This window comes from Malus sylvestris, chromosome 9 (assembly GCF_916048215.2).
Source record: "Malus sylvestris chromosome 9, drMalSylv7.2, whole genome shotgun sequence".
Lineage (NCBI taxonomy): Eukaryota > Viridiplantae > Streptophyta > Magnoliopsida > Rosales > Rosaceae > Malus > Malus sylvestris.
This window is the reverse complement of record NC_062268.1, coordinates 34543922-34569301: the sequence shown is the minus strand read 5'-3', so window position 1 is coordinate 34569301 and position 25380 is coordinate 34543922. Positions and strand designations below refer to the sequence as shown.

General features: G+C 40.1%; 5 protein-coding genes across 7 annotated transcripts; 3 read left to right on the top strand and 2 right to left on the bottom strand.

Annotated features, from left to right (window-relative positions):
- Nucleotides 1-569: 569 nt before the first annotated feature.
- On the top strand, nt 570-1549 carry LOC126582023 (chlorophyll a-b binding protein of LHCII type 1-like). Its single transcript, XM_050245986.1, has one exon. The coding sequence runs from the start codon at nt 644-646 to the stop codon at nt 1439-1441; it is 798 nt and encodes a 265-aa protein (XP_050101943.1). The 5' UTR covers nt 570-643; the 3' UTR covers nt 1442-1549.
- On the bottom strand, nt 1515-10951 carry LOC126582022 (uncharacterized). Of its 3 annotated transcripts, none has more exons than XM_050245983.1 (20): nt 10719-10951; nt 10345-10643; nt 10111-10231; nt 9924-10006; nt 9407-9630; nt 9194-9311; nt 8693-8775; nt 8294-8497; nt 7359-7715; nt 6914-7064; nt 5907-6095; nt 5482-5688; nt 5283-5375; nt 4819-5033; nt 4116-4679; nt 3954-4034; nt 3780-3865; nt 2517-3248; nt 2161-2314; nt 1515-2027 (listed from the first exon to the last, which is right to left on the bottom strand). In XM_050245983.1, the coding sequence occupies exons 1-20, from the start codon at nt 10846-10848 to the stop codon at nt 1952-1954; spliced, it is 4167 nt and encodes a 1388-aa protein (XP_050101940.1). In that variant the 5' UTR covers nt 10849-10951; the 3' UTR covers nt 1515-1951. The 3 variants fall into 3 exon arrangements, with proteins under 3 accessions (XP_050101940.1, XP_050101941.1, XP_050101942.1); XM_050245984.1 differs by having other exon boundaries at nt 10111-10228; XM_050245985.1 differs by lacking the exons at nt 9194-9311; nt 9407-9630.
- Nucleotides 10952-11022: 71 nt separating this feature from the next.
- Nucleotides 11023-13323, top strand: LOC126582025 (autophagy-related protein 8i-like). The gene is made up of 5 exons (XM_050245987.1): nt 11023-11190; nt 11296-11351; nt 12418-12470; nt 12751-12869; nt 12995-13323. Exons 1-5 carry the CDS (start codon nt 11151-11153, stop codon nt 13093-13095), a joined length of 369 nt encoding a protein of 122 aa, XP_050101944.1. The 5' UTR covers nt 11023-11150; the 3' UTR covers nt 13096-13323.
- A 911-nt stretch (nt 13324-14234) lies between these two features.
- LOC126583290 (uncharacterized) lies at nt 14235-23410 on the bottom strand. The gene is made up of 9 exons (XM_050247626.1): nt 23256-23410; nt 23112-23177; nt 22599-22967; nt 22282-22519; nt 22078-22135; nt 15333-15419; nt 15075-15206; nt 14809-14947; nt 14235-14678 (listed from the first exon to the last, which is right to left on the bottom strand). The coding sequence occupies exons 1-9, from the start codon at nt 23327-23329 to the stop codon at nt 14453-14455; spliced, it is 1389 nt and encodes a 462-aa protein (XP_050103583.1). The 5' UTR covers nt 23330-23410; the 3' UTR covers nt 14235-14452.
- Nucleotides 23411-23530: 120 nt separating this feature from the next.
- LOC126583298 (ubiquitin-40S ribosomal protein S27a) lies at nt 23531-24219 on the top strand. Its single transcript, XM_050247633.1, has one exon. It carries the CDS (start codon nt 23616-23618, stop codon nt 24084-24086), a length of 471 nt encoding a protein of 156 aa, XP_050103590.1. The 5' UTR covers nt 23531-23615; the 3' UTR covers nt 24087-24219.
- The last annotated feature ends 1161 nt before the right edge of the window (nt 24220-25380 follow it).

Sequence of the window (25380 nt, the reverse complement as noted above, 5' to 3'; positions counted from 1 at the left end):
AGGTTGGATGAAACTGAGAATCTTTTTTCATGCATGACTTTTGCAAGAAAATACAATTTGTCAAACATTAATAGTTAATAAGTTAGCCAAATCAAATCCCAAACTATATTAGTTCTATTTCAATATAACAGTCAGGAAATTCTGAAGCACCACCAAAACAAAGGAGAGTACATAGTAATTAATATACGACAATGTAACATTAGCTTTTACGTGGATCACCACCACTTGTTAAATTCATGATCGCACGACTAGTCGTTAAATATAACAATGCATACAATATAATTGGCATACTCGAGAATTTTCGTAACAAGAGATGTCCTACACGGGGCTACGAGGACTAAAGAGTGACTCAATATCTGTTCTGGGGAAATAGTCCAAAATAATTTGAACACAATCCGATTGCAATTTGCAATGGTATCCTTCATTGATTGGATGGGAAGGTGAGCTGGATGCTAAATCACTACATCACCCCTTTGAACCAATCAGGAAAAGGATCAAGATACACATCGATTCTGGATAGGATTCTGGATCTCACAGGACACCCCCCCCCCCCCCTATAAATATAGAACCAACAGATTCTGCACACTCAAACCATCAAACAATTTCATCATCATCTTCTCTCTCTCTCTCTCTCTCCCCCCCAATGGCAACTATGGCTCTCTCATCCCCATTCACTGGGAAGGCCATTCCTCTGAACACACAGACAGAGTTCTCAGCTGTCCAAGGAAACGGTAGGGTTTCTATGAGGAAGACGGCGAAAAAGCCTGCTGTCTCATCGGGGAGCCCCTGGTACGGCCCTGATCGTGTCAAGTACCTTGGCCCATTTTCCGGTGAGGCTCCATCTTACCTAACCGGAGAGTTCCCTGGTGACTACGGATGGGACACTGCTGGGCTATCAGCAGACCCCGAAACCTTTGCCAAGAACCGTGAACTTGAAGTCATTCACTCAAGATGGGCAATGCTTGGTGCTTTGGGCTGTGTTTTCCCGGAGCTCCTCTCCAGGAACGGAGTCAAGTTTGGAGAAGCAGTGTGGTTTAAAGCCGGAGCTCAAATCTTCAGTGAAGGTGGCCTCGATTACCTTGGAAACCCAAGCCTAGTTCATGCACAGAGCATTCTAGCAATCTGGGCAACCCAGGTGGTTCTCATGGGTGCTGTTGAGGGTTACCGCATTGCCGGAGGACCCCTTGGTGAGATCACCGACCCACTGTACCCAGGAGGCAGCTTTGATCCTTTGGGACTTGCAGATGACCCAGAGGCATTTGCAGAGCTTAAGGTCAAAGAACTCAAGAATGGAAGGCTTGCCATGTTCTCAATGTTCGGCTTCTTTGTGCAGGCTATTGTCACCGGAAAGGGCCCCATTGAGAACCTTGCTGATCATCTGGCTGACCCTGTTACCAACAACGCTTGGGCTTATGCCACCAACTTCGTGCCCGGGAAGTGAGGACACCTAATCAGTGTGTACAATAGATGATTTTTAAGCTACCTACTTGTATGTAAAATTAAGCTTCAAAAAATGCATCAATGGGGAATTTTAACTTGATCTTGAAAACTTGTACATCCATTGAAGCTAGATTATACAATTTACTGTCATATCTATTATTTTCTTATTACAGTTCACAACTCCAGATTTTTCATGCGAACTGCAAAACTGGATAAATCAGCTAAACATACCTTGTGTTTTGCATCAAGGACCCCAAAGAAAAATGAACACTAAATATAAAGGACACCTATCACCATATCGCAACCTAGCTGGTCTTCTACTTATGCTATGCAATTCAGAGAACAAGAATTTGCAGATGGCAGACCAGTGTGAAAACTGTGAGACTCTTACTCATGATAGCAGGACCGCTGTTACTAAAACAGCTGTTAAAAACATGATTGCTGGAAAGAAAACGCCTCGCCATGTGAAACATTAAATCACCAAAATACCAACTTGACTCTTCTGCGTTCATCAACTGACATCTAAAGATTCAGAGAACTCAAGCATTTGCATTCCTCTCCCAGCTACTGCAATCTGATAATGGTTCCTAAACAAAACATAAAGAATATTTGGTAAAATGTCAAAGAAGTATGGTATCAGTTCATATCATGCTGATATACTAAATCATTCTGCTATAAAGGTAGTTGTGAATCTATGTTAGTACGAGGCACTTTACTCACCGGCCACACACTTTAGCATCCAGCGCTTCTGGCTCTGGCACACTTATGATGAAATAAGAACCCTTGATTAGTTTACCTTCATCCTCTAGACGCCAGCACCTGACACGTTGATCAAGACCAGTGGAAAAAACCCAAGATCCATCTGTCCAAACACCTTCATAAATAAAACACAAATTGATTACACAGTAAATACAGTGAATTTCAGCAAGAAAAATTACTAACACTAGTCCTTCAAAGGTTCTAGGAAAGGAGACGTAAAAAAAAAAAAAGAGTTTAAAAATAAAGGGTCTTTATTCTCAACATTGGGAATTACTCTACAATGGGATAGTAATCAGGTTTCAAAGAATTTCCTTTACCTTTTACAGCAGAGCTGTGAGCTGAAGGGACTTTATCATGATTTAGGAATCTGATCCAATAGTTCTTGTCTTGACTAGAGTGAATAATTTTTTTTGTACTTCCAAGTTCAGTGACTGAATTTGTAATTTCCAGTGCCATATTCTCAGATCCAGTGTTTGATGCTGAAACTGACAATTCAAACGTAAGACAACTAAGCGCTTGATCATCACCGCCACTAATTAAATTGTACAGAAACCCAATTTCAGGACTTCGACAACCCTCTACATCTGAAACATGGAGAGAATTGACACCCGATTGATGAATGGTCTTGAAAACAACTAAAGGAGATATTTCACATATATCAGATGAGGAATCAGAAGCATTCACTTCGGAAGCAGTATCGTCAGCTTGGGAAGAAACTGTTCTGCTCTCGTGATCATTTTGCATCGATGTCATTCCATCCACAATGTGATTAGGCAAATTGCATTTAGTTTGCTCTCCAGCTTTTACAGTGGTGGAACCAGTGCCAAGTCTATTCTTTGACATGCTACTGCCTAAAGATCTCCACTGTCGTCCACCCTGACTTCCCCTCCCTGTCCGTGGCCTTTTCTGACAATCAATGAACTTTGCAACATCAAGTACTGATACAAGTTGCATGAAAGCTTGAATGCTTCTGGTGAGGTCCCAAAAGGCAATACTTCCGTCAGTAGCCCCACTAATGAGAATATACAAACACCCCCTCTGAACATTATCTGCAAATCAAGTTATTAGAGACAATACTTTGAAAATATAAATTCAAAACATCAAAACATAAAATTCGGACAAAAGTGAAATACAATTAATATTCACAACCCAGCAAGAACGTGCTTAGGCAGTATAAAAATCATGACAAGGGACAAAGCTCAGGTTACAAAGAGGAAAGTGACCGTCTAGATTTTCAAGATATGAGGCTCGCAATTATCTCAAAAATATCAACCTGGAGTTCAGAGAAAGGTATTCTATGCATTATAAATTCATAGGGGTGTCGAGTTTAATTTAAAATATGAAAAACCTTCTCTTATGTTCAACTAAAGGACTTTAGATGCATCAGTTGTGACAGTACCAGTAGTCCAAGGAAAAAAAAGGGGAAAACATCAGATCAGAGAAGGCTATGTGTACAGACTTTAATCAGTACAAGGTTCATCCCAAATTCAAAAGAGGGATCCAGAAATTTAAATTGGTGAAATTTCTCAATCCCATACGCCTATTTCTCAAGCCCATATATGATCCATTCAACGACTGACCTTCAGAAGGGACGCATGTGGGAAGGATGACATGCTGCAATGCCAAAACTGGTGATGAGAGAGGAACCAACACAGAAACATCAAACCTACAGTATCATAGAGGAATGTCATATATGAACTATGAAGTGATGCGAAAATCATTAAAAATAGAAGATAGGGTTCCCTCATTAATACCATAGCCTATAGGGCAAAACTAGAGCCCGCAATGCAAGGGTGGCATCTGAACAAGCAACAACAATAAAACAAACGGTAATCCTGAAAGAAATCGAGAACTTGGAATTAGATCAAAAAGAGAAATTAGATAAGAATAGCAAACAATTAGTCATTTCCTATTACCTGGAACCAGCACATTTGACCAAAAACGCAGTGACAGCCAGGTATCTCCAGTCATCTTCATATTTATCCTTAACTGAAGATTTGAACTCCATATTTCCCTTTTTTGAAGACACTAATCTAGATCCTGCATCAGCATCTTCAGTAGAAACATTCCCTGCTAGACCAATTTTTTTCCCTATATTGTCTGGAAATTTTGGATTACTAGAATACTTGACTGGCATATCTGTTGAAAGCCACTGGAATGACATTGAAGATGACTCTTGCGACAAAACTTTATTTCCATTTCCAGTGATGTTATGCTGCTGATCAGATAGTATTTCATCCTTTTTGTTCACCTTATTACTTCTTAGTAGCCAAGAAGTTAAGACCCGCTTTGCACCAACTGAAATCAATAAAACTGGAGTTTCTCTGTTCTCTGCTGCTGCATTTTTTTCATTTATGCTGGCCGCATCTGATGGAACAATGTATAACTTTGACACACAACATATTGATCTCACAGCTGATCCACCAACATGCTCCCCAAGCAATTTTGATGCAGACCAATTTTCAACACCTGGCGTATACCTAAGTAAATCATTATACATTTAGCTGGTTTTGCATAACCCTCTGAAAAAACCCCAGTTTCATAGCGGAGGTGCTCAACTACTTTCTCTCTTTTTTTTTTTAATTTTAGAAAGTAAATTGCTAATAATTGTAACCATACCTAGTCAACCTCACAGTTCCATCTTCACACCCAGTAGCCATCCAACTAGATCCAGTGAATAGGCTGTACTTCTCATCTACTCCAGGTTGCAAATCTTCAGTGACAAAGCATATGGAATGCATCTCTCTCCCATGAAATTGCATATGCAAATTCCTGGAGAGTATCTTCCTTTCACCATCAAGCACCCATCGCCTATGGATATAAATGATCTCATCCTGAAATTCAAATGAATATTATGCAGACTTTTAGTGCAGACTTTAAGATAAATACAACATTTCTATAAACTTGATGAAAACTTACTCTTTTCTATTTCAAAGTAAGCAAATGAAATGTATACGGAATGATCAAATGAAAAGATAGAGTAATGTGCCTAGCAGAAAAAGAACATTTAATGGCATAAATAAAACTAAAACAACTCATATTGTAGCCTGCTATGGATGTCTACTTTTTGGTCAATTACAAACCTTAACATATGCAAAACAGTTCTTTATTTCTGGTATATCACCAAGATAATAGGAATGCGGCCGCCTCCATCCACCACATGGAATTTGGACAACCTGGAACATATATGGACCCTCAGGCACCAAAATAAATAACACAAAAAACTTACAATCGTTTCAGGGGAAGAAGTTATAGGTACAGCCATACAGGAAGGGACAATACCTTGGTTTCAGTTATTAAATTCCAAATTATAAAATCCACTGATGCAAAACCAGCAGCACAATGACAGGTTGACAACTCATTAACAGAGCTATTATCAGAAACAGATTCAATAAGACTCAACTCTTTCACTTGTTTCATCCCTATAAATTGCAAACTCTTCATATCTCTTTCATACTCCAGATAGCATATACACCCATCTGCTCCTGTCTGAGAAACTGGGAAATTAAGAAAGCAGTCGTATTTTCTCTGGTAACAGCTATAAAGTGTTTCTAATAAAGAAAAGGGAAAAGGTAAAGTTTAAAAGGCATTACAATTTCTCACTACTCACTATACACAAAGACACACAAATAACTTCGGAAATAATGGAAAGCAAGTGTTATAATAAGTCATCACTCTTGCAGATTAAAAGTCAATTGTGACCATACCGAGCGTATTTCAATCTTTTCGGAGCTTAGTTTAGCAACAGCCAAACTTGAAACACTTGATATTCCATGAGCTCCTTTGAAGTAATTGGACGGAGATATTTTCATGTTAGGTTCTACCGTTCCATGCAAGACACTCTTCAACAGAGGGAACAAAACAAGATTACCACGTATATCTCCACATACCAATACCTACAAAAATCAACCATAAGATAATAAAAACAATTAAGTTTATCTGGACTATACCAAATAGTTTCTAAAGAAATTAGACTAATATCAGTTTTCTCTAGATTAAATTCAAGAACTGAAAAGTTAACCAAGCCGCATCTTCTTTTCACATGATCAACAATTCATGTATAATCTCTTATAAATTTAGGCACACGGTTAAATATTTCCTTAGACTTATCCTTAAAGTCTTCATATCTCTCTGTACCTGAGCAGTAGTCATAGTCTCCTTTTATCTAACATACAAGAATATTCAATAACATGATTTCATTGTGCGTGCGTGCATGTGTGTGTGTGTGTGTGTGTGAGAGAGAGAGAGATGAACAAACACTAATGTTGGGAAGGATAGGATATAAAATATGTCGCTTAACACAACAGTGACCACCATGTGTTATATTTTGTCTTAATTTAAGCTGGCCAGTGTCAACCCACACTCCACGGGGTTTCTCTGGTATTTAAATATTTCTTCGTAGTGATTCTGGACACTTCATGCCAATCAAAGGACCACGTGCAAACCCATTCAAATGAAATTAAGAGGTAAAAAAAAGACAATGGAAAACAGTTACCTCTTCCTCCAACAATGCCAAGGTTTAAGACGAAAAGGAAATAGGATCTTGATCTGAATGCTGTCTGTTAACCAGTTTTTTGGAAATTCTTTTTCTGATAATTGAACACCGTTATAGGTACATTTAACATGCATTTCTCTATTCCAATCCTTTAAGTCCTCATACCATTCCGGAAATTGAAATAATAGTATACGGACGATATTTTTAGCTAACAGTTACCTCTTCCTCCAACAATGCATCCAAACACATTATTCGAGTTCCAAAAATTGATGTGAACTCTGCCATAAGAAAGACATTGCAGCTCCTTGCAGAATGGTCAGACAACCTCCAGAGCTTTAATGTTCCTCTAGGATCGGCGGTGAAGATATACCTACATGGTATGAACAGAAGAATTGGTGATTTAAATATTTTAAACTTCTGCATCTAAAATTTAAAGCAAGGGTTGGATGATGTCTATCATTGGAAATTTAAGTGGCATGGGTATACCATTCTAGAAAGTGGAACACTGGTATGTGTAGTCATTGTATGATATGGACCACCCTTGCCAATTATGGACAACATATATCTAGAATGAAGACCTTGATAACATAGTTGCAATGAAGAAATCAGGTATTGAAGAGAAAATTGATAATTATTTTTTAATAGAGCAATGACTAATCATTACCCAGAACCTAGTGACTTGGACCAATGTGTTCCTAGGAGTTGCCTCTCTATCCCAGCTGACCAAGTAAGGGAGAAACCCACTTTAGGAGTACAAGCATCACGTATAACCCCAACTATTGTAACGTTTCCTTTTCCGTCTCCAACAGAAACCCAGTCCTCAATGCTGGAGCAAAATTCAAATGGTTCTGACAACAAATCCATACAAACAATCTGGACCTCCTGACTGAGGCGGACGAGTTCAGTCCATTCAACTTCTCCAGTGTTCAATAATCTAGCATGGTACAGATAGCCGTGGTTTGTTGAAACATAAAGGGTATCCTCACGTGCAAAGCTCAAGCAACGGACGTATTCGCTTTTGCTGGACCAAATCAGAAAAAGGAAACAGTATTTCTTAATACCAATGTAAAGTAAGATAACATTACTATATTTACTATCAAGCAATGGACGTATTCGCTTTTGCTGGACCAAATCAGAAAAAGGAAACAGTATTTCTTAATACCAATGTAAAGTAAGATAACAATACCATATTCACTAGATTTCAGGAAGACAACATCTAAGAAACATAAACCAAAATAAGGAAAATGCATGTGCATATATAAGTGATTATAAGGTTTGCTTGGATTCTGAATATTGAAGAATCAATTTTTAGGCCTCAACTACCCTTCCCCTGATCATTCGCAACACATTAAAAATTTCTATAAAACATCCTCAAGAGAAATGAGATTTAAGAAGTTGGACTCTTACAGCCACAATACTTCTTAGCTGTGGTGCCAATGAATCAAAACCCTAGATCAGCAGGTGGAGGACCAAATTGTTATATAGCATTTTCTAATACAAAACAATATTTTACCAAGACTACAAACTTAAGTTTTTATTTGTTTGGAGTTAAGAATTCGGGAAGGACCCCAAAACCTTCTTCAATAATCAAAGCATTACCTGTCCATAGGTCCAATATTCTCTGAAAAAGTAGGGATATGAACTGTGTATGCAATCGTTCTATTAAATTCTTTTGTATCTGCATGTCCCTCCAGGCTCCCAGAGGATGTGTGCAGCTGATGCACTTTAATTGCAGAATCAAAACCAGCAGTAATGAGAAGCGAAGAGTTTGGATCATACAAACAACGCCATATGCCCCTTCCTCTGCATATAACAGGACCACAAAAAGGGAATGATCAAGGCTGTTACCAGAACAGCAACGTTTCTGGAATCACTACCAACAATTTTTTTTTCTGTAAAATTTATTCTTACTATTTCTACAACCATTTCATTTACAGATTCAAGTTAAATAAAAATGAATTCAAATCATTGACAGAAAAAGAACCACAAGGCACTTACGTGTGCTCCTTGATCATCTGAAGGTGTTTACCATCCAGTCCCCACACACGACATGTGCAATCCTCGCCAGCAGTGACAATCAACTAAAACAAATAAATGGTTTTGGAATCAGCAATCCATACATTAGGAATTTTATAATCTAGTCTAAATCACCAGGACCATTTCCATCATGAGTTAATCACACGCGAGACAAACCCAGTGTGATTACGTAAAAAGTTCGAAGTTGACTTGGATAATTGATTTTGGAAAGTTTATTCTTCTCACCCTACATATTGACACAGTGATTAAATGGCATGCTTAGAGATAGATAGGATTGAAAACCCAATCAAATGAAAAACTTACCCCAGGATTTAACTGAAGCTAATAATCTGTTCTTATCTATGTTGCTTTGACACGGTGAGTTGATTTTCCAATGATGTTATTTTGTTTGGACAGTAGAGAAACAAAAAAGAAGGGAGAAGAAGAAGACAATGACTGCTCAAAAGCTTTTGTAAAGCTTACCGAACCAAGAATACAGCAGTCCCAAACTCGGGCATTGTGACCAAACAGCACAAGGCCAATGGACTCTCCTGGATTCTCAGAATGCTTTGTTTCCGCACAAACTGCCCAGACACGAGCACTGTACCAAAGAAGAGACCAAGTTATTGAATGGAAACACTCTCAAGAGGAAAACACATGATAGTTGTTTTAGGATCATAGAATCAACAAATTCACCTACGATCGTCAGAGACAGAAACCAATTTGGTTCCATTAAAGGACCAGGCTATCCGAAAGATGGAACCTTCATGTCCAACAAGTTTGCTTACATGAACAGCTTCATACTGGCAAGCATGAGGCTGAACAGAGTCTGAGAACGAATTTATCTGATCAATACCGTCTTCTACTTGATTTGTTAAAGATGCAGCATTATACTGAGACACCACTTTCCATACAATGATCTGTGGAAACCCAATTCTTTGAAAGTTAAGAACTTAAGAAAAACAGAAAAATCAGTACATTAAGACTATTAATAGGGGCATAGGGGGAAAGGCGGTGATTCACAGAATATGTAATGAATCAGATCCTTTTGAAAGATTTTTGTAATTATGAATCTATGATAGTTTTCTTGTCTTTTTTTCATTTCAAAACCTCGGTGAAACTTAGAAAAGTAGAACAATTTAAACACGCTTTGGGTGCATATAATAATCATTTGGGTGGGTGGGGAGAATCATGGAAAGAAAAGACTAGGCACCTCATTATAGATGGTACCAGATGCAACACGGAGAGCTTGAAGATTGTCTCCCCATAACCGCATTGAATAAAGAAGGGTCCTCTCTACAGTTCAAATAAAAATTTTAGTACTTGAACTTCAAATAAAAATCGGAAATCTAAAAAGAAAGCTCAAAACAAATTAGTTAATTCAGTTAGAACTAACTAACCAGGATGTCGAACTTCAAGAACCACAGCAGAAGCTGAGACATCCCATAGATGGACAGAGTTGTCACTACACCCTATAGCAAGACAATCACCCTCCCCATATGAGCCACTCACAGAGCCCTGCTACCAATTCACCAATCAAACAACAAAAACTAAATTCTCAACTCCACAACCCGTGTAAGCTAGCTGGAAACCCATTAGTTAATGAGAAAAAGCATTAGAATTTGAAGTTTTACCTTAAAGAAGGAAACATCCAAGACCCAATTTGAGAACTTTGGCAAGGATTGCAATAGAGTCAAACTGACATTGACTTGCTGCACCGTTTCAATCTGCAAACTAAACATCTTCACTCTTCTTTCGCCGAACACGGAAATTTTGAAAGCAATAGAAGACGCCAGTGTTCCCTCTGCGCGTTCAGTACTAGAACCAGAGCTATAACAGATTATCCCGTGCACTCGAATCCCTTGGAACACGTCGAACGATCTCACCATTCTTCCCATTTCCAAATCATACACCATGATTTGCGAACCCGACCCTGTTTTGTGCAATCAAATCAAGATTACAATGAATTTGAAGCTGAAAGGTTTTAGAGAGACGGAGAGAATCGTACCTGCGAGTAGGTAAGGGAGAGCAGAGAGGGGAGAAGGAAGGTGGAGGAAGCAAAGGGCTGAGATTTCTCCGAGGTATTGGCCGCTCTGCAGACGCCATGAACTGCTCTTCTTCTCCACTGCCATAGCCATGCTTTCGCCTTTGCGCAGTGCTCAAACTCCTTTGCTTCGTTTGTTGTCCGAGTTTCCGATTCAACCGTTTGAACCGTGAAGGGTTTAAGCGTTTTGATGGGCCTTGCCGGGCTGGACCCAAATATTCGGCCCAAAAAAATTCATTGAAAGGCAAGGGAAAAGATAAACCCAAGAAATAGAATTCATCTCGTCTGCAGTTGCATTGCGTTTGCGGTACTCTTTTCTTGTTCCTTGCTCCTATCTCAGAGAGTCAGAGACGTACCGACGCGAACAGAGTCGGAGAGACAGAGCGACAGACAGCGATGGGTCGAACAAAAACATTCAAGGACGAGTTTACATTTGGTGTGTTGGGATTCTTCAAACAAAATCTTTGCTCCTTTTGTTTGTTATTGTTTTTGGAATCGGGCTGAGGCTGATATGTAAATCTTTTGAAATTGTTTTCTTCAGATCAAAGGATTGAAGAATCATGGGACATGGTGACCAAATACCCTGATCGAGTCCCCGTAAGTTGTTCTTCTGAATTGTGGGCCCAACTCTGTTAATCTTCCGTATTATTAGTCTTAATATATATAGTCGGTTTACCCTTGAACTTTCACCTCACTTTCGATTTCCCCCTGAACTTTTTCATTGGAAAATTAAGGACTCAAACTAATTTTTTTAGCCAATTTGCCCCCTACCGTTAGTTTTTCATATATTCCATCCATATTTCCGTTAAGTGAGACCATGTGCACAACATATGAGAGTAGTTAAGTTATTTCACTCTTAAAAATGATTAAAAAACTGAAAATAATAAAAAAAGCAAAACTTTCCCTCTATTTTTTCCCGCTAATTCCTATCCTCGATTTTATTTTTCCCTCTCATTCCTATGCATGAGAAATGACATATAGTGTTATTGTCTACCATTTTTATTTTCTCTAACAAATTAATAATTTGACAAATGCTAATGGTGCTATTGTCTCCAAAGCAGTGCATTAATATAAGAAACCCTAGTCTTTTTTATGGACATGTTTCTTATATTAATGCACTGCTTTGGAGACAATAACACCATGAGCATTTGTCAAATTATTAATTTGTTAGAGAAAATAAAAATGGTAGTACATGCTTCAAAAAAAAGATTAACTTAGCTACTTATGAAGACAATAACACCATATGTTATTTCTCATGCATAGGAATGAGAGGGAAAATTAAAATTGAGGATAGGAATTAGCGGGAAAAAATAGAGAGAAAATTATTATTATTATTTATTTTCAGTTTTTAATCATTTTAAAATTGAAATGACTTAACTATCCTCACATGTTATGCACATGGTCTCACTTAACGGAAATATGGATGGAATATATGAAAAACTAACGGTAGGGGGCAAATTGGCTAAAAAAATTAGTTTGAGTCCTTAATTTTCCAATAGAAAAGTTCAGGGGGGAAATCGAAAGTGAGATGAAAGTTCAGGGGGTAAACCGACAGTTTACCCATATATATATATATATATATATATTTTGGTAATTTGAAGTAGAATACCATTTGCGATTGAAGTGAAAGAGTTTAAATCTTTGATATTCATATTTACTGTAGGTAATTGTGGAAAAGTATGCGAGGAGCAATCTTCCTCAGATGGAAAAGAAAAAGTAAGTTTATAGACCTCTTTCGTGTGCAAATCACAGTTTGTCGCATATGCAAACGTAACTCATCAGAAACACCAAACCGAAATAGTAAGGAGCCTAGGGTTATGTTTTCCATTTAGGTTAAAGGTTGTCTTGGCCACCAGCATTTAAATATTTATATTAGTTTCCTTGATGCCAAGGACCCAATAGGATATACATGCATAATACATACAAATGAACTTGATGGTTAGCACCCCTATTATAATTAACATATATCTCTGATCGATGATCTCTTGGATGACAGATACCTTGTCCCTCGAGACATGTCCGTCGGCCAATTCATTTACGTTTTGAGCAGCAGACTTCACCTGGCCCCTGGAACAGCTCTCTTCGTTTTTGTGAAGGATACTTTGCCTCAAACAGGTATATTCAAGTCAAGTTACTTCCGTTTATCATCAGCATCAGCATTCTGGTTTCGGTATTTTGTCATGTATATACAATGATAATATAGCAACAGCTCTCTTCGTTTTTGGCAATGTGATTTGCAGCTAGTTTGATGGATTCTGTGTATGAATCGTTCAAGGACAAGGATGGATTTCTGTACCTGTGTTATAGCACTGAGAAGACCTTTGGCTTTCATCATCAATGAAATGATGATGCCAATCTTCACACAAGATCTTGAACAATGATTTCCTCTACTTTCATACTTCTCTGTCTCGGTATCTCTATGCATCATATGCAGACTTTATTCATCAATTTCCCCAAAAAAAGGAAGGCTTCAAATTTTAGTTCTTCAAACTTCATTTCAAACCTTGCCCTTGACAGACATTGTTTAACTTAGAATTGGGTGAATTTGATCCGCGATTGACATTGCCAATGTAGGAGTGGTGTATCTGATTCTTATCCACGCAGCAACTTTTACCATGCAGACCTTCAACTGATGCTACATTCTCTAGCAATCTTGTTAGGAAGTTCCACGTCCAAACGCACCAATGAGCCTCAGTGTATTCTTAAAATGTTGTCGCCACTTTATTGATTCAAATTAACACTCTAGATTGAAGCAAGAAAGTGGTAATGAACCCCTCTTTTTTTTCTTTTTTTCTTTTTTTTTTGAAGTGCAAAATATATCGAAAACCCAAAAAAAAAGGGGGAAAATGAACTAATTGAAAACCGAACTGAATACCGAATTGAAACCGGAAAAAAATCAAACCGAAAACTATTGGTTCAGTTTCATTTTTGATGGTTTGGAAAATAAACTGGCGTGAACCGAATTGAATGAGATATAAAATAATATTTTATCTATTTATTTATGTTTTGTATTCATCTTTTAAAACTAATTTTGAGTCGATCTTTTGCCAAATTTCAATCTAAGCCTAGGCAAACCCAACTTAAGGCTCAAATATGTTGAACCTTATTCGCTATATATATTTTTTTTCATTTTCTCTTCTATTTCTGCGGGAAAAAAAAATTGAAGAAATCTAAAGACCAAAAGGGACCAAACCAAAAGAGATCTAACCATAATATTTCGGTTTCTCCTTTACAGATTGCAAAAACAGAACTGACTAGTAATTTCTAAAATTTGAACCAAATGAAACCAAACTCACCCCTAGTTTTAGATGCATTGTGTTCGAACTTACTGTTTTCGAATCATGTTCTGCATCCACGATTATCCCGATTCCAAATCTCCAAATATGTCGAACTTTTCGATTCAATCCGATTTGATTCTGAAATTTTGAAATGAAAATTAGAAACGTTTCGGATCCTATCCTTCCGAAAAAACACCCTCAGTACGAAGTTAGGCTTCCTTTAATTTGAATGGTATTGGTTCAGATTGTAATTATTCAAGGAGCATATTGCTGCCACTAGTTAATATGAATGAAAAGTCCATTTTGCATTTGACAGCCTTTGGTACATTCGTTTCATTCAGCCTGAAGAAAGCCAGCAAGAGTTTCCAACCTGAAATAACAACTATGAATGCGGGTTCAATACAAGAAGAAAATTATATCTCAAGAATGGTTGGTGCATCTACCAATCAATAGATGGTTTTCAGGAGAAACGCTTGACGGAACGTATTTGACAAACTCTGCTTCTAATCCTCGTTCCTTCATCCACATTAACCTACCCATGTCTATAATCTGCTTGCACATAAAACCTAACACAGCCCTTTCAACTGCCTTCATATTTCGCACACAGTCTTCAACTCCATCGTCCGTGCCACATTGCTTCCTTTCACTGTCACAACATAGTTCTTCCACTGATTAGCAACCGTTCCAAAACAAGAGAGAAAAAGGGAAAGCTATCTCGTGGAAAGCGTTAACCATAGATCAGGCTATTCAAATAAACACAAGTTCAAGATGATTACATGGATTCTAAATGCGGTCTGCAATCAGTAACATCAGGAAGATTAGCACCGTGATCAGCATCTACTGCCCAACTAGTAAACCATGTAATTGCATGGAATACCTCTTTGGTGATACCCAACTCTAATAAATATTTTTTATCTGCAGGGAAGCCAATTTTATACAGCCCGTTTAACGATGAAAAGATATCCGCATGTAATTTAAATGACATATTACTTCAACAACTAATTTATGAATTTTATGGCAAGAAAAATTGATTAGTGATTACTTATGTAGTGCTTCCACTGGCAAAGATGATGACAACATGTTGCTATAGCCAAACCTCTCAGGTTTGGGTTAACACTGCGCCATTCGATATTGCTTTGTAAGTGTTCCCCAAGGCAACATCTCAGAGTTAAATCTGCATAAGAAACATACAAACAATTTTAACATGAAATACAATGATTGCTATGAGACTCTAACTTCTTCTCTATAAGTGATGACTTCTGTCGTTCTGTGGCTTTAAGATGAGTTTATCGTTGACTACCTGTTGCAGGCCCACAAAGATGCTTCCCAATAGCCAGGTACTGACCTCCCCGCAATGACTCAACAGCATTCAAGTTTAAATCCTCAACTGCAAAAGTTAAAATTTGAACTATAACAAAGTATCCGCCATCTTATATATACAACAACAACAACAAAGCATTTTCCCACTAAGTGGGGTCGGCTATATGAATCCTAGAACGCCATTGCGCTCGGTTTTGTGTCATGTCCTCCGTTAGATCCAAGTACTCAAGTCTTTTCCTAGGGTCTATTCCAAAGTTTTCCTAGGTCTTCCTCTACCCCTTCGGCCCTGAACCTCTGTCCCGTAGTCACATTTTTGAACCGGAACGTCAGTAGGCCTTCTTTGCACATGTCCAAACCACCGGAACCGATTTTCTCTCATATTTCCTTCAATTTTGGCTACTCCTACTTTACCTCGGATATCCTCATTCTCAATCTTCTCCTTTCTCGTGTGCCCATACCTCCCACGAAACATCCTCATCTCCGCTACATCCATTTTATGTACGTGTTGATGCTTCACCGCCCAACATTCTGTGCCATACAACATCGCGGCCTTATTGCCGTCCTATAAAATTTTCCCTTGAGCTTCAGTGGCCTACGACGGTCACACAAACACGCCGGATGCACTCTTACACTTCATCCATCCAGCTTGTATTCTATGGTTGAGATCTCCATCTAAGTCTTCGTTCTCTTGCAAGATAGATCCTAGGTAGCGAAAACGGTCACTTTTTGTGATCTTCGCTAGATTGCTCCGGTAATTAGTGTGGATAAGTATATAAATGGATAGAGATAGGAAAACAAACACAAGATGTACGTGGTTCACCCAGATTGGCTACGTCCACGGAATAGATGAGTTCTCATTAATTGTGAAGGGTTTACACAAGTACATAGGTTCAAGCTCTCCTTTAGTGAGTACAAGTGAATGATTTAGTACAAATGACATTAGGAAATATTGTGGGAGAATGATCTCGTAATCACGAAACTTCTAAGTACCGGAGTGTGGTATCGTCTTGACTTGCCTTATCTGTCTCATAGGTAGATGTGGCATCTTCTCTGGAAGTACTCTTCCTCCATCCAGGGGTGGTATCTGTAACTGGTGGAGATGCACAAGGTAATGTATCAATTTCACTTGAAGCTTACTTGTAGTTTCAGGCTTGGTCAAGCGCGATACAAACCATGTAGTAGGAGTCCCCCAAGTCGCCGAGCTAGGGGATCTGCTGAAAGAGGTGACAGACAAGGTAAGCAATCAGAGCTCCGGCTGATTGTTCACATTCTCCCCATCTTGCAGGCAGCATGAAGGATAAAGAGAAGAAAAATGAGAAGAGATGATATGGGATACTTTTGCTTTTGAAGAAGTAACTTTCCACAGGCTTATTCTTGAACTGGGCTGGAGGGTTTTCTGGTTTTTTCCAGAGTATAAGGCCGACTGAAGAATTTGAGGGTCAAAACAAGTCCATCAAATCTAGAGTACGTTCGACCCTGCTGATATGGGATACTTTTGCTTTTGACAGAGTAGTGGATGTATCGGCACGTGTGCTGTTACGCTTGTCTCCACATGCTTCCTTGTATCCTTCTCACTTGCCCTATATGTTCCTCAGGTAGATGCGGTATCTTCCCTGGAAGCATAAGATGTTGAAGATGAGTACTCGAGAGCAATGCCAGGTAAGTAATCAGATAAGGGGTTCCAGGCAGTCAGTTCTTGGCTGGAAGCTTGATTCCAAGTGCTGACTGATTGCTCTCATTCTCCTTGTCTTGCAGGTAAGAACAAGGCCAAAGGAAAAGACAGGGAAAAAGCATGATATGGGATACTCTTGCTTTTAACCCTAATGATATGAGATATTCTTGCTCTAGAATAGCTTGTTTACAGATGTGTTATCGGGGGGAAAGAAAGCTGAATATTTCGAAAGGCTTCGTTGGGAGTGCCCTCTCAGATAAGAGGAAGGGTTGAGCATTTTTGCAAGTCTGCCTGTCCGTTGGGGATGGAGGTCGACATATATAGGAGTCTCCCTAACATCAAGTAATAATGCTATTCCTTTACCCTGCTTGGTCATAGCACGGTAGTGGGAGCTGCCAGCTTCACATGTTTTAACTCTGTCAGAGCACTTTGAAAAAGTGGTCTGTGGTATCTGGAAAGCTGATGTTGCGTGTGAAGATTACAGACAAGCTTTATCCAAGGAGATCCAGCTCTTGAAGTTGGGAAAGTGGTGCCTCTTCTGTTTTTGAACAAGCAATCCTGTCGGGGATCTAGCTCTCGAGATTCGGAGAACGATGCCTCTTCGATTTTTGAGAAAGCAATCTTGCTGGGGGTCTGGCTCTCGAGATTCGGAGAGCGGTGTCTCTTCGATTTTTGAGAAAGTAATCATGTTGGGAGTCTGGCTCTCGAGATTCGGAGGGCGGTGCCTCTTCGATTTTGGAGCAAGCAATCTTGTTGGGAGTGTTTTCTCGAATGTGAGTAAAGGTTGGGCATGTTTGCTAGTCTACCTTGACACGAAGCACAGAGGTTGACACACAGGGACTTTCCAATTATCCAGCAGTGGTACTGTTCCTTTACCCTCTCTTCGATTTTTTAGAAAGTAATCATGTTGGGAGTCTGGCTCTCGAGATTCGGAGGGCGGTGCCTCTTCGATTTTGGAGCAAGCAATCTTGTTGGGAGTGTTTTCTCGAATGTGAGTAAAGGTTGGGCATGTTTGCTAGTCTACCTTGCCACGAAGCACAGAGGTTGACACACCGGGACTTTCCAATTATCCAGCAGTGGTACTGTTCCTTTACCCTTGTGAGTAATAATATGGTAGCTAGACCTTCAAAATTTATGTGTCTAAACTTTGTTAGTGTTGTTTCTTTGCTATTCTTTTACCCTTCTTGATCAGAGCGATGTAGTGGGAGCTGCAAGCTTCACGTGTCTCAACTTTGTCAGAGAACTTTGGCAAAGTTATCTGTGGTACCCATGAGCTACTGTTGCGTGTGGGAAGTGGGTGATTGAACAGTACGATTCATGTGCTTTCTACTTCGCCAGAAATCTTCGACAGAATGCCCATAATTTCCGCAAAGCTGAGTGTGCGTTTGACAAGTGCTGACAAGGCTGGAAAAGTAGGTGCCTCTTCAATTTCTGAGATTGGCCCTCGTGGTCTCTGAGCAGCCCAGCTTTTGAGAAAGCAAGCCTCTTCGATTTCTGAGATCGGCCTTCGTGGTCTTTGAGCAGCCCAGCTTTTGAGAAAGCAAACGCCTCTTCGATTTCTGAGATCGACCCTCGTGGTCTCTGAGCAGCCCAGCTTTTGAGAAAGCAAACGCCTCGTCGATTTCTAAGCAGGCGCCTCTTCGATTTCTGAAGCTTCGTCGAGTGCAGATTTTTATAGGGGCTGACATTAAGTTCCAAAGCACACTTGAATATCCACCAGTAGAAGCTCCATTCTTGCACTTCTAAGATCTTGATTTGTCCGACCTCTTCTCTCTTCAACACCTTTGAAAATGTCTGACCCCTCCGACCGTCGTTTTGACTTGAACCATGTTGAAGAGGCAGCCTCGCCTTCTCCAGACAACATATGGCGCCCATCCTTCGTCTCCCCTACTGGTCCTCTTACCGTTGGGGATTCCGTGATGAAGAATGATATGACCGCTGCGGTAGTGGCTTCTTACTCCCAAAGATAACAGACTACTTTCCAAACGGTCTGATGAATTGGCTGTTAAGGATTCTCTGGCTCTCAGTGTTCAGTGTGCAGGTTCTGTGTCTAATATGGCCCAACGCCTATTTGCTCGAACCCGCCAAGTTGAATCATTGGCGGCTGAAGTGATGAGTCTCAAACAGGAGATTAGAGGGCTCAAGCATGAGAATAAACAGTTGCACCGGCTCGCACATGACTATGCTACAAACATGAAGAGGAAGCTTGACCAGATGAAGGAATCTGATGGTCAGGTTTTACTTGATCATCAGAGATTTGTGGGTTTGTTCCAAAGGCATTTATTGCCTTCGTCTTCTGGGGCTGTACCGCTTAATGAAGCTCCAAATGATCAACCTCTGATGCCTCCTCCTTCTAGGGTTCTGTCCAGTACTGAGGCTCCGAATGATCCCCCTCCGGTGCCTTCTCTTTCTGGGGCTCTACCGACTGCTGAGACTTCTCCTAAGCAACCTTTGTGAAGGCTCCCTCTTGTTTGTTTATTTTGACTCAAGTATATGTACATATTTGTAACTTATCGGGGATATCAATAAATAAGCTTTCCTTCATTTCAACGTATTGTGTTAAATACACCAAAGCCTTCTTCGCTAAGTTCTTTGAATTTTCTTTTGTTGAAGCTTGTATGTTGAAGCTTTGTGAGTGGAGCATGTAGGTTGAGGTAGTGGTCCCTTAATTTCTCGAGTGAGGAAAACTTCTCGGTTGGAGACTTGAAAAATCCAAGTCACTGAGTGGGATCGGCTATATGAATCTTAGAACGCCATTGTGTTCTGTCCTGTGTCATGTCCTCCGTTAGATCCAAGTACTCTAAGTCTTTTCTTAAGGTCTCTTCCAAAGTTTTCCTAGGTCTTCCTCTACCCCTTCGGCCCTGAACCTCTGTCCCATAGTCGCATCTTCTAATCGGAGCGTCAGTAGGCCTTCTTTGCACATGTCCAAACCACCGTAACCGATTTTCTCTCATCTTTCCTTCAATTTCGGCTACTCCTACTTTACCCCGGATATCCTCATTCCTAATCTTATCCTTTCTCGTGTGCCCACACATCCAACGAAGCATCCTCATCTCCGCTACACCCATTTTGTGTACGTGTTGATGCTTCACCGCCCAACATTCTGTGCCATACAGCATCGCCGACCTTATTGCCGTCCTATAGAATTTTCCCTTGAGCTTTAGTGGCATACGGCGGTCACACAACACGCCTGATGCACTCTTCCACTTCATCCATCCAGCTTGTATTCTATGGTTGAGATCTCCATCTAATTCTCCGTTCTATTGCAAGATAGATCCTAGGTAACGAAAACGGTCGCTCTTTGTTATTTCTTGATCTCCGATCCTCACCCCTAACTCGTTTTGGCCTCCATTTGCACTGAACTTGCACTCCATATATTCTGTCTTTGATCGGCTTAGGCGAAGACCTTTAGATTCCAACACTTCTCTCCAAAGGTTAAGCTTTGCATTTACCCCTTCCTGAGTTTCATCTATCAACACTATATCGTCTGCGAAAAGCATACACCAAGGAATATCATCTTGAATATGTCCTGTTAACTCATCCATTACCAACGCAAAAAGGTAAGGACTTAAGGATGAACCTTGATGTAATCCTACAGTTATGGGAAAGCTTTCGGTTTGTCATTCATGAGTTCTTACGGCAGTCTTTGCTCCTTCATACATATCCTGTATAGCTTGGATATATGCTACTCGTACTCCTTTCTTCTCTAAAATCCTCCAAAGAATGTCTCTTGGGACCCTATCAAACGCTTTTTCCAAATCTATAAAGACCATGTGTAAATCCTTTTTCCCATCTCTATATCTTTCCATCAATCTTCGTAAGAGATAGATTGCCTCCATGGTTGAGCGCCCTGGCATGAACCCGAATTGGTTGTCCGAAACCCGTGTCTCTTGCCTCAATCTATGCTCAATGACTCTCTCCCAGAGCTTCATTGTATGACTCATTAGCTTAATACCCCTATAGTTCATGCAATTTTGTACATCGCCCTTATTCTTGTAGATAGGCACCAAAGTGCTCGTTCGCCACTCATTTGGCATCTTCTTCGTTTTCAGAATCCTATTGAAAAGGTCAGTGAGCCATGTTATACCTCTCTCCCAAAACTTTCCACACTTCGATTGGTATATCGTCTGGGCCTACTGCTTTTCTATGCTTCATCTTCTTCAAAGCTACAACCACTTCTTCCTTCCGAATTCTACGATAAAAAGAGTAGTTTCTACACTCTTCTGAGTTACTCAACTCCCCTAAAGAAGCACTCCTTTCATGTCCTTCATTGAAAAGATTATAAAAATAACCTTTCCATATGTCTTTAACCGCGTTCTCTGTAGCAAGAACCTTTCCATCCTCATCCTTGATGCACCTCACTTGGTTTAGGTCCCTTGTCTTCTTTTCCCTTGCTCTAGCTAGTTTATAGATATCCAACTCTCCTTCTTTGGTATCTAGTCGCTTATACATATCGTCATAAGCCGCTAACTTAGCTTCTCTCACAGCTTTCTTCGCCTCTTGCTTCGCTTTTCTATACCTTTCACCATTTTCATCGGTCCTATCCTTGTATAAGGCTTTACAACATTCCTTCTTAGCCTTCACCTTTGTTTGTACCTCCTCATTCCACCACCAAGATTCCTTTTGGTGTGGGGCAAAGCCCTTGGACTCTCCTAATACCTCTTTTGCTACTTTGATAAATATCCGCCATCTTATATATAACAGGAAAAATCACATGCTATGATTTCTGCCCATGGAAACAAATATAGTGTCTGGGACAGACAAATGGTGTTGTACATCCAAGTCCCAGATAACTAGCCACATGCACAGGGGCGAACCATGTGGGCTTGAAATTTTGTGAAACTGCATACAAGTATCTGCACATTTATAACCAACATCTGCCTATACCTAAATGAGAGTTGTAAAAAGTTAACTGTCAAGGAAAAAATAGCACTGCACTAATTTTTTTCCCTCAAAAATCCCATCGCACTTAAATTATCATATTCTGATTGAGATACTGAAACTACAGGAAATTTTTATAGTTTCTAGTAGACAAAATTTCAAGAAACCTTACTGTCAATTCTCAAACGCTGCAAAATCAAGCTCTCCTTCTGACGCAGGGATCGATCAGCCTAGAATTAGCATTTTCATGACAGAGAAAAAGTAAGTTATTAGACAATCCAGGTCTGCGAAGGTGCTGAGCATATTCAAATTTCCCTATATGAAATACAAGCAATCAATCTAACCTTAGGAAAAGGATGCATTCAACCAAACTAACCTTTAACTTGTACGATTTCCTCTCAACCAGAAAAACCTTTTTGATCCCATAACAATCTGCCAGCATTTGTGTCAAGTATCCTCTCCCCGCTCCAAACTCAACCACCGCAGGAACACCATTGCCATCACCAGAGTCAGCCCTCTCTCCTCCTTCCGAATTCCTCAATACCCCAAAATCTTCCAAGTTCCCAAGAATTGACACCTGCTGCATAACATGTTTCTCTTGAAACGGAATTTTTCTGCAAACAACAACTTAATCTTACACAATCAAACAACCCCTATGATGAGAACAAACCAAACATTCCAGCTTATACATACCTGTCTACCTCTCGTTTAATCCACATCGCACAAGCTTCTGTCACCTTATACGATTCCCGAATATCCTTACACAAAGATTCATGAACAGACTCAATTTTTTCAACTAATTTGTAAAAATCAGGCACAGTCATACTATAAACAGCATTCCTCTTCATCTCCGAAACAATGTCCAAAGCGCCCAACACGGGCTCATTAGACGATGCCAAATCTCCGGGCCCCTCGACTCCCAACGATTCTATTTCATCGTGGTCGTCTTCTTTGCCAGCATTGATACCCTTTTGGTAAAAGGGTTGGTTGGTCAAAGACTCCACTTGTTTGAGTAAAGGGCACCTCCTCACATGTCCTTCGAGATTTTCGCTAAGTACAGAGCTATTCAATCACATAAAACCAACACAACAAATAAACAGTTTCATAACTCACTTGCACACACACAGAAAGACCATGTTTGCTAAAAGCAAGAAAGATTCAAACTTCACACATTTCATAGACTAATAAGAGAAGGAAGGAACTTACTGAGAAGGGTCAATTGGGCATGGAACCCACTCGCCGTCCGACCTCGCTGTGTGGTTCCCACAAAACCTACCATGATATGAACAATCACAAACCAACTCTAGAGAGAGAGAGAGAGAGAGAGAGAGAGAGAGTGAGTGAGCTTACAGAGAGTCGTTGAGGGGGACATTGGCACAAAATCTCTTCTTTTTCGGAAGCCAAAATTTGCATCGATTCTCCATTTTTGCTCGGTTTTTTTCACTCCTCACCGCTTCCAGCCCAGCGAAGTTGAAAATGCTTCTTCCACCTGGAGACGGTGCTGGAACGCCTTTTCGTATAAAATAAACGCCGCGTCGTATTATTAGGTTACTGCTGGGCCAAAGCCCATTTGCTAAAGCCCAGGGACAAAAAGTCCCCTTGTCCTCAAAACCCTAATCCCCACTCCCTTCTAATAGGGCACATTTGAGAGAGAGCCGAAAGTTGAAACCCTAGCCGATTCTCCCTCTGTGTCTTGTGCGGACAGCAAAGATGCAGATCTTCGTGAAAACCCTAACGGGGAAGACGATAACCCTAGAGGTTGAGTCTTCCGACACCATCGACAATGTGAAGGCCAAGATCCAGGACAAGGAGGGCATCCCGCCGGACCAGCAGCGCCTCATCTTCGCCGGCAAGCAGCTGGAGGACGGCCGGACCCTTGCCGACTACAACATCCAGAAGGAGTCGACTCTGCACCTGGTGCTCCGCCTGCGCGGTGGCGCCAAGAAGCGTAAGAAGAAGACCTACACCAAGCCGAAGAAGATCAAGCACAAGCACAAGAAGGTGAAGCTCGCTGTCCTCCAGTTCTACAAGGTCGACGATTCTGGAAAAGTCCAGAGGCTGAGAAAGGAGTGCCCCAACGCTGAGTGTGGCGCCGGGACTTTCATGGCCAACCATTTCGACAGGCACTACTGTGGTAAGTGTGGTCTCACCTATGTGTACCAGAAGGCTGGCGGCGACTGAGTCAAACGCACCGTTTTATATGGTTGTTGAGAGTATCGTTAACTATCATAATTTTGATTTAGACTTGGAACCGTGGTTGTTGTGGATTATGTTTGATATATTTTGATATGGTATTTAGAATTTTAATTTCAAATTGTTGGAGTTGAATGGTTAGCTATCATAATTTTGTTATATTATTTGTCCTGCCATTTTCTGTGGCATAGTTTATTGAATGGATGCATGAAGTCAGATTGTTGTTATCGAATTGGTGCAACCTGGTTGTGATTTTCTGCGGAGACAATTCCCGGATGGAATTTGATTATGTTTGCAGTGGGTTCTTTTCTGATTGTTGCTTGGATTAAACACAAAGAGAGTGTTTGATTGCTTCTTTCACTTACTGCTGAAGCACTTGTGCTTTTAAACAATTGCTTCTTCTAAGCCATTTGTTTAGTGATTTGGTAGGCCCTGGGTGGTTCATTTGTGGAGTGTCCTGGGCCTGGCTGTGTGATTGGCCAGAGTTGCTTCTAAGATGGCATTCCGTATTGTGTTCTTCATAACATGTTGCATAATGATGAGCATTTGGATTTCTAAATGGATTTAGGCTAACAGTCGTTTTTCAACGTCCTCCTGCAACACTCTCATTGTCGGATTATAGCACCAATTATCAAGAGTGGTAGACGGCCCATGTACAATGTCTGTTAGCATTGCAGCACCTCCACGCGTTTGATTCGAAAAGACGTATAAACTTCTAATCTTCAAGCAAATAAAACCGGAACCGGCTTCTCTGCCCTCCCATTTCCATCATAAATCAATATAAAATGTTGATATGATTTAACCGTAACCGCATAAATATAAGAGGATGGGAGTGTATGGGAAGTGGGCAGAGAAGCCAACTAATTTTAGTTATATTTTGGGTCAAATTTAGCATAGAAAATGAGAAAAGATAGTGACTAGGGCACGATGCTAAGATCCAATTGCTGACGTTGTCGGCCACTTGCTGAACGACCAACTACTACTTTTTTATCAGACGACTCATGTGGTTTGCCGTTGGTTAATCCAATTGTCCAAATTTAAATTTAAAAAAAATCAAATTTGTAAATATATTAAATCTAACGGCTGATGTCGAATATGAGCAAATATAACGATAAAAAAAAGATCCAACGACTAAAACAATTAAAAGTTATTTAAATAAAACACCCCAAACTCTATAAATACTTATATATTTGTCCAAACATCCACAAAAATTCACTTTCGTCATACAATTCTTCCTTTTTTTTTCTTTCTGTCCACCTATGTATTTGTGTTTAAGAATGGG

Coding starts and splice junctions, on each gene's coding strand:
- LOC126582023 (XM_050245986.1), top strand. CDS start 644: ATGGCAACTATGGCTCTCTCATCCCCATTCACTGGGAAGGCCATTCCT.
- LOC126582022 (XM_050245983.1), bottom strand. CDS start 10,848: ATGGCTATGGCAGTGGAGAAGAAGAGCAGTTCATGGCGTCTGCAGAGC. Junction 9,312..9,406: donor TCTGTCTCTGACGATCGTAG/GTGAATTTGTTG, acceptor TCTTTGGTACAG/TGCTCGTGTCTGGGCAGTTT. Junction 3,249..3,779: donor CACATGCGTCCCTTCTGAAG/GTCAGTCGTTGA, acceptor CTTGATTTGCAG/ATAATGTTCAGAGGGGGTGT.
- LOC126582025 (XM_050245987.1), top strand. CDS start 11,151: ATGGGTCGAACAAAAACATTCAAGGACGAGTTTACATTTG. Junction 11,191..11,295: donor CAAGGACGAGTTTACATTTG/GTGTGTTGGGAT, acceptor TGTTTTCTTCAG/ATCAAAGGATTGAAGAATCA. Junction 11,352..12,417: donor AATACCCTGATCGAGTCCCC/GTAAGTTGTTCT, acceptor TATTTACTGTAG/GTAATTGTGGAAAAGTATGC.
- LOC126583290 (XM_050247626.1), bottom strand. CDS start 23,329: ATGGAGAATCGATGCAAATTTTGGCTTCCGAAAAAGAAGAGATTTTGT. Junction 23,178..23,255: donor GTCCCCCTCAACGACTCTCT/GTAAGCTCACTC, acceptor ATATCATGGTAG/GTTTTGTGGGAACCACACAG. Junction 14,679..14,808: donor AGACCGCATTTAGAATCCAT/GTAATCATCTTG, acceptor ATGTTGTGACAG/TGAAAGGAAGCAATGTGGCA.
- LOC126583298 (XM_050247633.1), top strand. CDS start 23,616: ATGCAGATCTTCGTGAAAACCCTAACGGGGAAGACGATAACCCTAGAG.